Raw genomic sequence first — 16309 nt, forward strand, 5'->3', positions numbered from 1 at the left:
TTTTTGAAGTTCATATTCAGACAAATTCAAGCATGAATCTAACTGCATGATAGCCTGCAAGTTGGTGCTAAGTGCTGCACTGCCATGCTCTGTACATCAGAATGGTCATTAGGAATAAGAGTTAATTAGTCATTCCCTGTATCACAGACAGTAAATCCATCTTGAATATCTAAACCATTTCATGTTTTCTCTGAGAATGTATAGTGTACTAAAAAAAGTCAGGATAGTTTAGTTGGTATATCAGTGGGCTGCTGGTTGGACAGACGGGGTTTGATTCCTGGCAGAGGCAAGAGATTCTTCTCTTCTCCACAGCATCCAGATCATCTCTGAGGCGCACGGAGCCTCCTATCCAGTGGGTGCTGGGACTCACTCCATGGAGGTGAAGGTGACTGCTCTACTTCATCTAGTGCTGAGGTCAAGAATAGTGAAGTTATACTTTCACTCCTGCATAGATGTTCATGGTGTGATGGTTAATTATTTAAGCACAGAGACAAATTTATCTTGCCTTACCTTATTTTACCATAAACCAGCGATAGCAAACTATTGCAGATGAGCCACAAGTGACATGCCAGAAATGATTCACAGGCATGGAAATCTTTGTTCCAAAGAAATATTTTGATAGAAAATTAATATATTGTGCCTGAAAATGAAGCTCATACATTCAGGTTCGTTCATTCATTCATTCATTCATTCATTCATTCATTCATTCATTCATTCATTCATTCATTCATTCATTCATTTATTAACCCTGTAGATCATGATACAAAGATATAGGACAAGTCTTTCAGCTAATGTACATTATTCTATGTAATGTAAACCTGCTTCATATTGCTTTTCCACTATTTTACATTCATGTTTTTCTCCAAATACCTCCATCAGGTGGAGCCTGCTGCAAGATAAGGCTACTGTATACTTTTTTGCTCATTCAGTCACTCCTTTAAGGGTGCAATGGAATTTGAATTGGTGGTGTAACTGAATCTCCTGACTGTTAATGGGTCAGGAACAGACAGGAATTTTGAATCAACTTGGCCTCTAAAACAAAGTTGTGTGTGTGCGTGTGTGCATCAACTTCTATGTCTACTGGAATATGTTCCTGTCTCATACATAATCAATAAAGTTTACCAGAGAAAACTGAATACATAGTCATAATGTATTTGTTACTGTCCAGTGCTAGTTTAGGCCTGTATCAATTTGTGCAATAAATCAGTAAATACTTTTTTGGGATAACCACAGGAACGGATTTATACTTGTGTCCATACAACACCCCCCCCCCCCCGTNTTTTTCATCTGTATTGTCAATCACCATAATAAATAAATCAGGGAGGAAGAACTATGTGAGGTGAGGGGTGACAGTGTACAAAGCTCTTATTTTTGTTTGATGTCAACCTCTTGCAATAGCACCTCCTGTGCACTGACTGAGTGAGTGCTCTGCAGAGTCCATGATTGAGTACCGGACCACCTAGTTTCATGGAGAATCTGAACTAATTATGCCTCCTGCATAAGGCCACAAAATCGGTAATCTTACAGGTCCCTGGTCATATGAGCATGCAGGTACTGCAACCAGGAAAGCTGCTATGCTTGGTTAATTGCTATCCAAACAAGTTCTGGGCAGTGACAGTCTTGCTTATTAATCACACTGTTTTATCTGCTTAGCAAGATGAATAGTCTGTTACAAAGAGCAACAGATTTCCAGCTGTGAAACCGCTGGTGCAGGTGTGGCAGTCCTCAATCATCATCTTTAGGCAGGAGGAGGTCACTGCCCCACAGCTCTGGATCAGACACACTCACTTATCACATGGGTGTTTGTTTGGATTATAGCGGCACCAGTCTGTATATGCTGGGGGGACCCTCCCACAATTTAACATCTTGTTATTGCCTATTTGTTTTATGCCATACTTTCCACATTCTTGGTATGTCCTGTGACATTCTGGGGGTTATCGACATAACATGTCAAATGTTCTGATGTTTGTGAACAATACTGGTTTCTCCAAGCTGATGTGTCTATGAGAAAATTTATATTAATTTTAGATTTTCATATTTCATATACTCGGTTTGGAATTGTAGTACATGGGCTGAGGCCCCTAGAGCCTGGCATGTAAATTTATGTCTTATTCCCGAGATTCCTAATTTTCAGGGAATTTATAATATGTATGTCAAACCCTTATACAGCCTGGCATATTCTTCTGTCACTTCCTCAGCCTTTCTTTATACATGGATTTTAGGATGTCTGTGTCCATCCCAGTTACAGGCTTTGTACTGATTTGCATCTCATTCTTGAGTTCCCCCGTATGCATGCATTTTAGGACCCGCATTTCAGACCCATACACTCTGGCATGTGAAACATTTGCCTACCCCAGCCACTACCAAGTTCTGTACGGAAAGAAGAGGAAACACCCATTATCTCCGATTCATAATGCTTAAGATATTTTCTACACTACTGGAAAATTAAGCATTAATGGTGTAACAGTGATATATTTAACAGTTGGTATGAATGACAGATATGAGTATGAGCCCTTGAAGAAAGAAATTTAACTCAAGCAGGTTCACCCTTCATAATAAAATTACAGGAACAGTCCAGTTACTGAAGGTATCTAATGCTTTTGCAAATGTAATAGGTATGACTATTATGTCACTGAGATTGACATGAAAGTGTAGTAAGTGGGAACTGAGAAGGCATATTTCCTGAGTACATTCTGGAAGTAGGAGAGAGAGGTAGAAGATAGCACACTGTTACATCCTACCATAGATGCTTTAAATAAACTGTGGTAATTGACTTGCCCATTACTTTGCCACTCTGATGAGAATCTCTTGGTAAGGAAAAGCCACGTTTTCCCATAGGATTGTAACAGATGGCTTTCCATGATTGACATTCAGAAGTTGTTCTTTACGTATGTTCCTTCCAGTTTCTGTTGTCCTATCCAGTTTCTTCTACCACGTTTTCTTTACTTTGTAAACTTTGGCTGTGAATGTTTCACATTTCAGACACAGGAATTTTATTATTTGTGTTGACTGTATGTCTGACTGTACTCATATTCCAGGTATTGAATATGCACTGAGGTGTGATCCTGGCGAAGTATTCATGAGGGACTGCAATATTTGTATCTGTTCAGTAGATGGAATAGCAGATCATGCATCCTGTACCTTTCACCAGTGCAGGAGATTTAAGAGAGGTATGACTGAGATATCAAAATGGCATTGAGCATGGTCAAACCATGTTTCATATTTAGAATTGCATAGAGGCTGCTTATTCCACTTGCAGGCATGAGTTACTCTGCTATCTCCTGTTTTTTGTTTTGTTATTCAGAGAGAGCTACTGGGAGCAGACTTGCTGGTTTGCAAGGCCTCTCACAACCTGTATGATCCTATATTTTCTGCGTGCAGTTTACAGTGCATGCTGCCTGCTTCATGCTAGGTTCTTGCTTTTGCTTGGCTTATTCTTTGACCCAGATGACAATGATTTATTCCTGCAATGTTACTTGTCTTTCTCTCGTCTGAAGAAGAAGTAACTCTTCATAACCTCGACTGTGACAACCTCAAATCCAGCCTTATGGCTGTCAGTCCAGTGGAACTATGAAGGGGGAAATGGGAACTGGTACTCATTCAGGATCAGAAGGGGACAATGAGAGGTAAACATCACCCACAATGGGTATTTTAAGAGCCACTGAGCACATCAGAAATCACTGGCATATGGTGTCCCAAAAATGGTCACCTGTACAGTTGCTCATTGTGTGCGGTGTTGTTGATCAGATACTGTCCTAGATGATGAAGTGATCCTGTTGGTTGAGATAGCTACAACAGAACTGGGAAAGAAGGAAAGTGAGAAATTTAATAGTGTGGGATGGAGATGGGCTTAAAAAGGGGGCATGTTCCTGCATGTTGTCCTGTCAACATTAATACACAAGGTAAGTAACATCCTCTGAGATTCTCTTTACCCTGTGTATTAATGCAGAGAAGACACCAAGTTTGTGACCCAGGTGGTGGAGCATGATGGCACTCACTTGCTGGTCAGTGTGTATTGACTTCCTTGCAGGATTGTTTTTGGTGAATTCTGTTGCCTTCAGAAGGATCTTTGTTGGTTACATTTCCCTAGTCACTGCCCCCCATTATCCTGGAGTAGGCACCAGCCCCCACCCTTCCCCGTGAAGCTGTTAGAGGAAAACTGTGTGTCTATGTATATATACACGTACATACATACAGGGGTTGGACAAAATAATGGAAAACCCTCGGATACTGTCCCTATTACGTTATAGATAAGATGTTGAATGAACTTTTGTCTTCACTACAATTGCAATCCATCTTGGAATGCACTCGTACAAATTTAGAACAGTCTCTAGTGGAATTGTATACCATTCATCTTGAAGAACATCTTAAAGTTGCATTAGAGATATTAGAGGTGGGAATCTATTCCTCACTCTAGTCTCCAAAACTGACCAGAGTGGTTCAGCCATTTTCAAACTGGCGATTATGCTGGTCAGGGAAGATGTTGACGTTCATGTTCATGCTCTTCAAGCCATGACTCAGTAGTTCCAGCTGTGTGAATGGGGTCATTGTTGTCTTGGAAAATTACATCATTGTTAAAAAATAATACTGGATCATGGGATCCACCTGATTACCCAACTTGTCCACATACTCCCTTGTAGTAATTCGGCCGTGATGGTTAATAAAGGGACCAACAGAATACTGTACCATTATATTGCTGTCCAACCCATCACAGAACATCCCCTGTGTTTCACTGTCAGGTTGCCTACTCAAGGTATATTGTTTTGCACAAAGTTTACATGGCATCACATGCCAGAAGACAGTAATCATCAATATATAGAACGTTAACTTGAGTTCTGCTATATGTTTGATGGATGAAGTTTTTGTTTACAGCATCATTCCCGGTATATGAAGGCTGTGTTCCAGGGAGTAGCTGGAAACGTGGTTGCAACACTTGTTACTGTAGCTATGATGGTCATCATGCCTTCTGCACCCTCAAGTCCTGTGAAGTGGAAGAGAACACAGAGGATACTTCTGAGCGATAGAAATGGTTATTCCTGCAATGACATCAAAAAGACACGTCACAGTTTATATCTGTTTATAGATACTGATAGCATTGTTACATAAGTGCTAAGGGCTGTGTAATGTCAGCTTGTTATTCTCTGGTTTTACTTTACATAAATCTGACAATGATTTAATATTGATTTGTTGATTATTATTATGAAAAACCATTTCATGCCAGAAGCACAAAAAAAAATTCTGTAGATTACTTCAATCTCAGTTCTCAAGACAAAGAGTTATGATGGGAATGTGCGCTGAACTGCAAGGCTTCGGAGATTCCGTTGTCTGTTAATTGGGAGAACACACTGGATGAAAATGATTTAATATCATACTTCCATTAGTGAGAGAAATTTGTTAGTGCTGGAATTTTTGTCTGGTTTTTGTTTTTGCTAGTGGTAGATGCTTACACTGTAATGGGAACAGAGGTGTTTGTACTTAATTACTGATATGTATCATGATCTTTGTATATATAGTCCAATTATCTGTTGACTTGTGTGATTTCAACTTACACTAATTTATATGTTAAGACAATTTCATATATGTTTTTAATTAAATTGCCTTTCTATAGAAAAAACTGGAAAGAAAACCTCTTTGTCTGAAACAAAGGAATTGTGATTCTTAAATGGATCTGATGAATGTGTTAAAGTTAAATGACATACCTGTATGTTTTCAATGAAAAATAAAAACCATGACACCAAAGTAGTAACATAATTTTTGAGTTGCACATCCACCCTTGGAAATAAACTGTCTTGTAAGTTAAGGGAGGCCTGTGTATCAAGGTTAGGTAGTTGAATAATGCAAGAGTATGAACCAGTATAAACAGGAAGGAGTGCTGTCTTTGCCAGCTGTCTTTGGGCTCGCTGGTCATAAACAGGAGTTACTGCTGCAGCAGTAAAAATTCCCTAGACTCTGTTACCATCTTCACACACATCAGTGTATCTGGTGAAGCTACTGCTGTGCTTCTGACACTGTTCTATCATTTTTTAAACTTCAGTGGTTCAAACTCCAGAAATGTTGCATGTATAAGATTTGAGGTTCTCATTGTGAATGTTAATGTTGTCTTCTGAGATACATCATCATGTAATTTGGTAGGTAGGTACCAAAACACTTAGCATCATATCCCAGAAGACCAAATTCATAATGTGAAATGCCATGATTACGATATGCATTATCAATCTGGCATAAAAAGACATTCCACCGTGTAAGAATGGAACCTATCATATTCCAGTTCACCGATGAAGAGAGGAATGATGTAGTGTTATTGATGTCTGAAATTAAACCATGGAACTGTAAGGGTTATTTCCAATTGCAAAATATTACTGAATTAAAAGAAGCGTGACGTCATGAGAGAACTGGTTTGCTGCATTACTGTAAACGTGTAAGCAGGTGTTAGAATTAAAAATGAAAGTAAAGGGCTTATGGGACAACATAGAACAAGACGATCTAGCCAGGTGGTGGATGACATCAAAAAGAGGGAAATATTGAAAAGGAATCAAGCAAGAAAGATTGATGGAATGCAGAAGAAGATTGACACAATCTGGAAGAAGAAGAAAAGAAAGAAGAAGGGAGTCTAACCCTCCAGTTACCCCTATGAATGTGGTCCAGTAGAAGTTCACTGACATTTCAGAGCACACACTCCATCTTCAGGATAGAAGGATAAACAAAGCATGCAACCACCAAGACCTGCTTCCTACCCATGTATCGCTGTTTGTTTGCTTTGACCTACTCTTAGACCTCAAGATACAGTCCTCCGAAACGTAGTTGAACTTTATCAAACTACATGACATCACGCCTCAGAAAATAGTATTTTTCATAAAATAGGCCACTTTTATGGGATAAATCACAGAGGAATTACATGTTTAGGTTTTCACCTATAATGCATAATGTTTACAAAACATAAAATACATCGCTTTGATATTGTCTAGTGAAGAAAATGAAGTTCCTGGAATTTGACATAGCTCCCTGCTTTACCGATACAGCTTTTGCAACTCTCTCCAGTAATTCTCCAGTAGTGCTTCTTACGTTGGCAATAGGTGTCGCAGGCAAACTTATTTCAAGTCGTGCAGGTCACCAACATCCAGGGTACAGGTAAACGTAAGAATGGATTCAGTTTAGATCGTTTAGGTTTAGATACAGCAAGTGAAATTGTATGTTATCGGAAGGAGTTAGTATTGGTATTGACAGTTGATTAGCCGAGTTGACGTTTATGGCCATATCTGAGGATTACAAGGGCATATTTGACAGTTCGCATGCTTGCTTGAGGAGCTGATGGGCTGTAGTGCATTCACTTGGCTTGTCCGTTGTTGGTCAGCTGATGCTTGGATGTTAGTAGTTCACATGTGCGAGGTAAGTGGTTCGCATTTTAAGCCTAAATCGAGACCGATTGTGACACACATTTTGACTGACATGTATCTAAAATAGACTCTCAGAAGAGGACAGTAAAAGTGCTTCGGATGCTAGAATGAAATTTATTGTAAATCGAGTGAGCAATTTTTTTGTGTGTTCTGTATAAAGCAAACGATGTTTATCGCGTTGATTCCAAGTTAAAAGCATCGAATACTACATTATGTAATGGTAACAGTTAACCAAGTCCTGATCGTTATGTTAACTGGTGTGTAATATATATGAGTGAATTATTCTCAGTTATTTTTGAAAGTGCAAATTCGCACTAACTGTGTAAGTTTTGAGGTTTTCAAGGCGATGACTATGATGAAAGTCCACGGCGCCGAAACCCAGAAGACGACTTTCATCGCACTAACTGCTTTGAAAATGTGACCAAGAAAGAACGCTTCCCTCTTTACATAAAACAAGTTGCAGTGGCTAGTTATTTTGGGTATAACACATAAGGCATTTGTCACTGGAAGATCGTGTTCTTGTGTTATTGGAGGTGAGCTGTCAACAAAAGAACACCCTGGCAGTCAGTGGTGACAGAATAAAAGTTGTGAATTGTTCAGAATATTAAGAAAAGAACTTTGAATTTTACAACTCATTTATTAGCACTGATATTTAGTTCTCTATATTATTTTCTTACCATCTTCATACAGAGTGTCCCCATGATATATTAAGTAATGTATAGAAGTTGCAAATAAACATGCTGGGAATAATGTTATATATTATGAGCTTGGTAATATGGTTTTCAAAGTAAAATTGAATGTGTTGTTGATATTAGCTTTGGTGAACTAGAAATCATGTAGGATTGAGATCCCCTTCATAAATGGTTCTAAAATACTAGTTTGTAATGCTAAAAATCATGAACTATTAATTTCTAATATCATAAATTAATAGGTGAAGTTGCACAGTTCCAAAAAACGGTGTACATTTAGTACTAGTTATTCAAGAAATTGCCCATCATCTCAGAACCCAAAGGTGATCACAGAATGTTGCAATTTTGCCTAATTTTGACTTAAGACCCATTTTAATATTCAGTGTTATATGCCATCTTGATGGATTTGAGGATATTTGTCTGTTATATAGTGGGAATTGTTATATTTTAAACCAACCACCATGTTGTATAATTGCCTCTTTCTGGTTGTTCTGTTGTTCAACTTATTTATTTATTTCGTCTCTATAGATCATTGTTACATGATATAGAACAAGTCAGTTACTGTATGTTCTGTATGCTGCCTTATGCATCTGCAAGGGACTCGGTGCTCTATAGTAACTGGTGAAAATATATAGATTACTTATCACACAGACAGGCCTGTACCTAGGAGTCACCTCCAAATATTAGGAGCTAGAATGATAAACAAAATAAGTTACCCTGGGTCAGAAATGGTCTTGCTTTATTAAGAAAATCACAATTGAATCAATGGCATATAAATAACAGCCAGTTCACTCATGTGTGGATAAGACTGAACACCTTGTTGGTGGAGTATGGGGAGAGGCTAGAATGGAGCAAGAAAACATATGGGGAGAATGGAGGGAAGGAGGTAAAAGGGATAAAGTTGTGACAGTAGGAGTGATAATAAGATGGACTAATAAAAGAGCTGTAAAAGTAATACTGCAGAAAGGGGGGAGGAGATAAAGGTGTGAAAGAGATAAAGGAAAGGAAGAAAGATTATATTGCTCATCATCATTTGTTGGTAATTGTAATGGAATAGAAAATTCTGTGCTCATTTATGAAACAGACTGAAAGGTGCCTGGCTCCTGAGGTAAGTGCAAGTCGGCACAAAGAATGTTTAAACTTTTAAGCTATGTTATTTGACTTTCTGATGATGAAATGGGAATCAGCGGATGATCAACATCATCAGCATCATGAACTTGACAGTGATAATTTATTTATTATTATTTCTTGGGGTGGTATCAGTCTGAGTCCAGTTGGTACGTCAGTCATTATTTGGACTATTGTATCAGCCCCAGCTATAGCTCGAAGCCGTAGCATAGCAACAGCCAATGAAGACGAACGAGAAGACTTAGGGCTTTCTGTAATAAATTGTAAAACATATGAATTAACGATAGCGCTAAAATTGATTGTACTTAACGGGTTGTAAGAGTCAAATAAACCCAATTACAGTAAAACTTGGTTATAGCAACATCGGTTTCTGCGACACCTTGTCTATTGCGTCAAATATTCAGTGGTACGAACTAATTCTTCATAAAGCAACTGTTTTTATACCTTGCTTAGTACGACATGCACAAATGCATCAACCTCGTATGTAACGTCATTTTCATTCCTGAATTTCTCCGATATCGTGGGAAAGTTCAATGTGTCTGCCCACCCTCACTTTCTCTACTTGCTGACGTGACTGTCCTGGAAGAATACGACCGCGGGCTGCAAGAGGAGCGTGGGTTTTATGCGAAAACAAGGGTGTGGGGTGGGACTGCGTGAATAGTGCAAGAGGACGCGGCAGGTTGTTAACTGCATTCCTTTCCTAGAATCTCGTCTAACAGGACCTCACATTGTCTACTTACCCTATAGTGTTCCTGCCTAAACCCAGAGAAGTGCAGTAGCGAAAACATGGCAATGAAAAGGAAAGTTTTAAGCACTGAAGCGAAAGTTAAAGTTATTCGTGAAATAGAAAATGGAAGGAAAACAGCTGATGTATGCCGCGAATTTGGTTTGGTGAATTCTACAGTACAAACGATATGGAGAATCCATATTAATTCCACGTTAATGTTACGTTAGTCTGTACTTATCTACGTATTTCACTAAAAAATGCAACATTTTAACTCGGTTTTGGTAGATTTTTACGTGACTAACATAAGGCTACTGTGGAAGTGCCCATTTCGGTTACAACGACATTCGTTTATAACGACACTATTTTTAGGTCCCTTTGATGACGTTATAACCAAGTTCTACTGTACCAATCCAGACCCCATGTTTAATCACTAAAACCATGACAGTATTAAACTGAATTTTGAGAAATAAATTGTGACGAAGTGAAGCGGATTTTGTGATAACTTTGTTGAATATTTTTGTTCCATAGTAACAGGAAACTTTTATTGCATTAATAGTCCTAATTATGTGCGTCTTCTGGGACGTGTTGCCGTGTAGTCTGGTAGATTTGTACCAACGTTTCAGAGGGACCAGCTGCTTCCATTTCTGGGGTTGAAGTTGACAGTAGTTTCCTCTGAAACGTTTCACCAATCCATCAGAACACACAACGTCACAACCAGAAGACCTTCTTGCTAATCCCCCAACGTGGATATAACAGGACATCTTGTTTTCTTGCAGGCTGTTCACGGATGCTGTATGAACACAGACCACTGCAGAAGATTTTTTTGACACTTTTGGAAGTGCAAAGGCAATATTCCGCATGGGTGGCGTGAAGTGTTTCGATTCATCATCGTTCACGCGCGAGCTTAGCGCCAGCATATCATGAAATGAAAGTAGTGGTACATACTTATAGTAATTTCTTTCTTGCTGCAGTAATAATAGTATGAAGTAGAACATGATTGCGAGGAGGTGCTGTGACCATTACAAAATGAAGTAGGATCTGATTTACAAATTATTTTACTGTGGTAATGACGGTGTGAAGTAGGATCTGATTCCTGTGAAGCGTACAAAATGGCGGTGGAACTGAACATGAAGCTGTACCCAGTGGAGTACCTCGGGTTCACTGCCATGGACAAGAGGTTTTCCAGACCCATGTTGCCATGGGTCATTGCAGAGATCAAGAGGCGAGGCACTTCAGAGAAGGTAAGCCCTGACATTTTTATTTTTATTTGCTTTGAACAGAGCAGATTGGCATAGTGGTAATACTCAAGACTTAAAGTCTGGAGTACACGGTTAGAATGTGGGTTGTTTTGACGAGAATTAGGGGGTTTTATTCACTATTCTGCAGAATCTCGTGATTGAGAGTTCGTGGCGGAATAGTGAAAATGAACTCACCTGAAAGGGCCGAGTCTGGTGAGATCTAGCCTGTTCGCCTTGCAGTACCGCCAGGGCAACTCAGAAACATCTACTTCTGTTGCAATCCTTTGAACTGCAGTAGGATATAATGTTGGCACCCCGGTGGTTAGGAAGTTCTGTCTTCAGTGATATATAACACCGTGTAGTCCGTTGAAAGTCAACCGACGTTTCGGAGGAATATGCCGCCTCATCAGGTTCGAAGAATAGGCCGATCAAGAAACCAGAGAAGCGGGAAGCAAGCAGAGCCATGCCGGTTCTTTGCTTGGCTTATTCTTCAACCTTGATGATGAGATATGTTCCTTCGAAACGTCGGTTGACTTTCAACTTACTACACGGTGTTATGTCTCAGGATATAGAACTCTTCTTTCAGGTCTGGTTTCTTTGAAATTTGTTGCTGATGATTCATTAGGTCAGTAGGTAAAAAGTTAAAGGTATCCCTGTAACAGGCCGTGAAGGCCCATAGGGTTGTGAGACGTCAAGGCTCGCACACTATCTAGATAATCGGCTCAAAGATGGCGGTAAGGTTGTTAGCCTTACGCGCCGGCCGCGCTTTACTCCCCAGGAAAATTATTTAATTAATTCCTGGTACTCATTTCTGTTAGAAGCTGAGTCGACCCCAGGGCCATAGCGCGGCTGGAAGGATTAGGTCAACTGAAAAGAATCCAGTGACCTCATCGGGACTTGAACCCGCGACCTTCCGGCTTGTAGCATAGTGCCTCAACCAACTACTCTACCGCGTTTCCCCCCATTTCCCATAACTTTACTAAAAGTCGAGGAGAACTTCTTGAAATTTGGGAAGATTTAGAGGTTGAGATTATCAAAATTGGACTATTCTAGGCCTTCGATGGGCAACGGTTTTTTTTAAGAGCAGCATTTGCTGTGTGGAGAGCGTGTACAGTTCTCTTTGTGCACTTTGATAAGCATACAAATTTTCTGAAATTGCTAAACGGGTGGATAAAAATTTCTTGAATTATTTAGCTGTAATGATTTTTATTTTATGAGAGATTTTCATGCAATGAAATGCTTTGCAGTCACGTTTTACAACTTCACAAAATGTCACGTAACTTATAAGGTGCACAATTAGAGCAATGCAGTGTCTTAGGGAGAGTAGCGGTAAACATGCCGAACAATTTTCCCAGTCGCTGAAATACGAGTATGTATGTATGGGTTTACAACTTTTGTGAGCCTTGGCCTTTTTCAGTTTCCTAATCGATACACAGTTGATAGGACTTCTTGGACGGGGGATCAGCCCATCGCATGGTCGCTGCCTACACACAGAACAACACAAACACGAATAAACAGACATCCATGCCTCGAGTGGGATTCGAACCTACGATCGCAGTGTTCGAGCGCGCGAAGACGGTTCATGCCTTAGACCGCGCAGCCACTGTGATCGGCAGTTGGTAAAATCCAAAACCTTTGAAGAAGAAGAAGACATTTATTCAGTCTGTAATTTATAATTTGGCAGCCATACTATTATCAACAAATCCTTTCACTTATACATCGGCGGGAAAGTGAACGTGAGAACAACCCTAGTAATAAAAAATATGAAGAGTTTTAGCCTTTTTTAATTTACTGGGTTCATCTGCATGGAAATATAACGAATAATTTCACCATGGCCAGAGGCTGAAGAGTCGAATCATCTATTGAAGTTTGAAGTCGACCTTAGCGAATTTTAGAGTTATTGTAGACACAACTCTGGAATGGAGACTACAAATTTCTGCTCCATGCACAATTGCTAAAGCGAAGCAATTTTAAACGCAGTAGTTGTTAGTAGCAGAGAAGCAGAACGAGGCTTAACTGCTATGAATGATGCTGCCGCGCGCGAAAGAATCTAACAATAGGAAGTATATCCAACTTAACGACCATAAAAATAGTAGGCAGTCCTTTGGCTAATCTGGTTGTAGTACTCTTGTGAAGACTATGCATCGGCAACGTTGCTCAGCAGCAGACACCAGAGATCCCCCTAGAACGTATGCAGAATCGTCAGAGGATCGGTTCGATGCATGGAGTCATCTTGCCAGAACTCGTAGTTTATGCGATGTATTCCAGAAAGAAATTTTTACGTGTTCTCTAACTTTAAATGTTTCTAATTCATAAGATAGTTTTAATACAATTTGTATTGCTTTAGTGGTAAAAATATTTTGTATTTCATGAAAATCTTTGCACTTAATTTATGTTGACCCCAGAACATTTTACGAGCGAGTCCATTCTAAACAAACTGACAGCACACCGCTGGCTAGTTCGCAACGTTTTGAAGGAACCTGCTACGTCAAGCTTCCTCCGAGACGTTGGTAAATATCTACCAGACTACACGAGGTCAGACTCAAGACAGTAATCTTCACCAGGATTAGGCAGTATTTGTTTCGTGACATAAACCACCGTGGTGCTTAACCGAAAGTCGAACCTGTTTGTACTCTTTGAAGTATTTAGTGCCAGCTTGGAGACATTGTCAGGTAAGGGACGACACCAGTTTGAGTATGTTCTGTACTCTATCATCAGAAGTAACATTGAACCGAACCGGTAACGCTCTAGCTTGTGTTCAGAAGGTAATTGGGTTTGAATCTCGGCCGGAACATTGGCAATACTGTCTGTTTTTGTGGATTTCCTCAGTTCGTAGAAGAAAAGCCGGGATAGTACCAAAATTAGGCCACGACCACTACGAGATTGTCTTAAATTCATAATTCATGTGCTCTCCGATTTGACGCTATATACATAGTCTAGCCACTGAAAGCGATGTGAAACGCGAGATTTTAAACTGCACACCAATGTTATGCAGTTGAGTTTCAGACACGGTGGTAGACACACGTGTTGGTACAGCGATAGGATGGGCGTGGTCATGGAAACCTACCACGCCAGAATTGGCGGGTCTGTATTACATAATGAACTGGAGAACGGCGTGTTAAAGAAAAGGCAGGTGGGTTTCTCAGCCGCAAGTCGAGCGGGTGAAGATCGACCAGAAGTTGGCGTACGTTGATAATCAAGAGATTAATTAAACAGGCGATCAGAGAATATGAAGTGAGGTATAAAGAACTAGAAAATAAACTGCGACAAAGGAGTGAAGGACAGAGGAAAACAGTATAATAATTTTTGTACTACAGGAGAAGAAGGAAGAAAATCGTTTCGAAACCCTGGATATGGTGGTCAAATGGCTGAGCGAGTCGACGAAATCAAGACAGCGTTGGAGAATATGTTGTGAGCCAGAAGAGGAGAGCGCCCACTTTTAATTTACATGATTTTCCAAGAAGCTAGAGGTGTTGGAAAAATAAGAGAAACATAGTCGGTTTCAGAGTCAGAGTGGGCGAACACTCTTCCGTACCGGCCAGGAGAACATGGAAAGAAATGGTCCCTTACCTAAAAGACATAAAATACACAAAGTAGTGGGGCCACCAACCCCTCTTAAGAAAGGGTGATTTGATAGTGAATGGACGGACATACGATTTAAGTTATTTGAGGGAAAACATACGCCAAGAGCAGACAGCTGGACACCCCTGCGAGATACCAGAATGTGACAGCAGAGGGCAAGAAATCTTCGAGTGCAAGAACAGAAGGCAGTACTGCCAGAGGATTGTGCCATGGTAGCAGTTTGGAGTAGGAGCGCTGACTCAGGGAAGACGTCAGTCAGCTGGACACGGTACTGCGTCACATTGCCAACCGTCAGCAGAGCCCGACGATGACGCCAGTGAGACGGCGTAAACAGCCCGACAGTAATGTAATCTCAGACGCTAGGTGACGCAGGACGCTGCACCGGCACGTGGGAGCACGGAAGACAACAGGTCAAGAAGTGGAACCGCACAGGAACTTGACGATGTGACAGAATTAACTAAAGTTAGGCTTTTTAATATTAAGGGTGTCCGAAATAAATTAGGAAATAATGTTTTTAATTTACTTGAATCTCAGGACATGTTGGGCATTGCGGAAAGTTGGGCAGGTCTAGAGGCTTGTAAGATCATTGGTTACACCACTTATTTTCAAGGGCCATGCGAAACCGCAAAATACGAGTATGTCAGAAATTCAGAGGGACTGGCCGTTTGTATTGAAGATGATATTAGTAAATGTGTTATGGAAGACTTTTATGGATAGGTATTAGAGAGAGAATAATACTTCACATTTAGAAATGTGTAGAGCTTTCGTTGGGGGCACGTGGTAGCGTAGTTGGTTGAGGCACTATGCTACAAGCCGGAAGGTCGCGGGTTCAAGTCCCGATGAGGTCATTGGATTTTTTTTTTCAACTGACCTAATCCTTCAAGCCGCACGATGACCCTGGGGTCGACTCAGCCTCTAACAGAAATCAGTACCACGAACATTCTTTGAATATTCTTGGGGGTAAAGGGCGGCCGGCGCGTAGGACTGAAAACCTTGCCGCCATCTATGAGCCGATTGTCTAGAAAATGTGGGACCCTCAACATCTCAACCGTATGGGCCTCCTCGGCATGTTACAGGGATACCTTTACTTAATTTCGTTGTCGGTCACGGTAGCCGAGCTGTCCAAGGCATGCACTCTCTTCGCTCTCTCGGAAGCCCTGATTGTGGGTTCGAATGCCACACAACTTGTGTGACACAAGGCATGGATATTTGGTATGTGTATGAGTTTATTCTGTGTTTGTGTTGTCCTGTGTTTAGGTAGAGGCCTTGCGACGAGCTGATCACTCGTCCGAGTAGACCTACCGCGTGTAAAATGATCATGAAACTGAAAAATCAAAAGCCAGGGCCCAAGGGACTGTAGAGCTAGTGAAAGAAAAAGTTTCGTTAACTGTGCACCACGAAATTCGTGCTGGTATAATCCCAATTTCACAATAAAATTAGAGAGAGAAGTTAAATGAGAGATTTGTACCCAAATCCAGAGTTTTTACTTTTAGGAGGCATGAAGAGTCGTGTAGAGGAACGTACGCAAACCTGCCGCATAGTCGGGATACC

At 40.5% G+C, this 16309-nt stretch overlaps 2 protein-coding genes across 7 annotated transcripts in view; both read left to right on the forward strand.

The window, feature by feature from the left end:
* The window catches only part of LOC111866014 (pacifastin-like protease inhibitor cvp4), a 36210-nt gene extending 30471 nt beyond the window's left edge, over positions 1 to 5739 (forward strand). For all 3 annotated transcript variants that reach the window (XM_023854493.2, XM_033752060.1, XM_023854494.2), the window contains 2 exons: positions 3039 to 3170; positions 4873 to 5739. In XM_023854493.2, the coding sequence (XP_023710261.1) occupies positions 3039 to 3170; positions 4873 to 5024 (284 nt within the window). In that variant the 3' untranslated portion in view covers positions 5025 to 5739. The remainder of the gene's footprint in view (positions 1 to 3038; positions 3171 to 4872) is intronic.
* A 1367-nt stretch (positions 5740 to 7106) lies between these two features.
* The window catches only part of LOC111865992 (TBC1 domain family member 4), a 95270-nt gene continuing 86067 nt past the window's right edge, over positions 7107 to 16309 (forward strand). For 2 of the 4 annotated variants that reach the window (XM_023854451.2, XM_023854454.2), the window contains exons 1-2: positions 7135 to 7386; positions 10715 to 11179. In XM_023854451.2, the coding sequence (XP_023710219.1) occupies positions 11048 to 11179 (132 nt within the window). In that variant the 5' untranslated portion in view covers positions 7135 to 7386; positions 10715 to 11047. The other 2 variants (XM_023854453.2, XM_023854452.2) reach the window with 2 other exon arrangements.

The sequence above is a fragment of the Cryptotermes secundus genome, unplaced genomic scaffold (assembly GCF_002891405.2).
Source record: "Cryptotermes secundus unplaced genomic scaffold, Csec_1.0 scaffold72, whole genome shotgun sequence".
NCBI lineage: Eukaryota > Metazoa > Arthropoda > Insecta > Blattodea > Kalotermitidae > Cryptotermes > Cryptotermes secundus.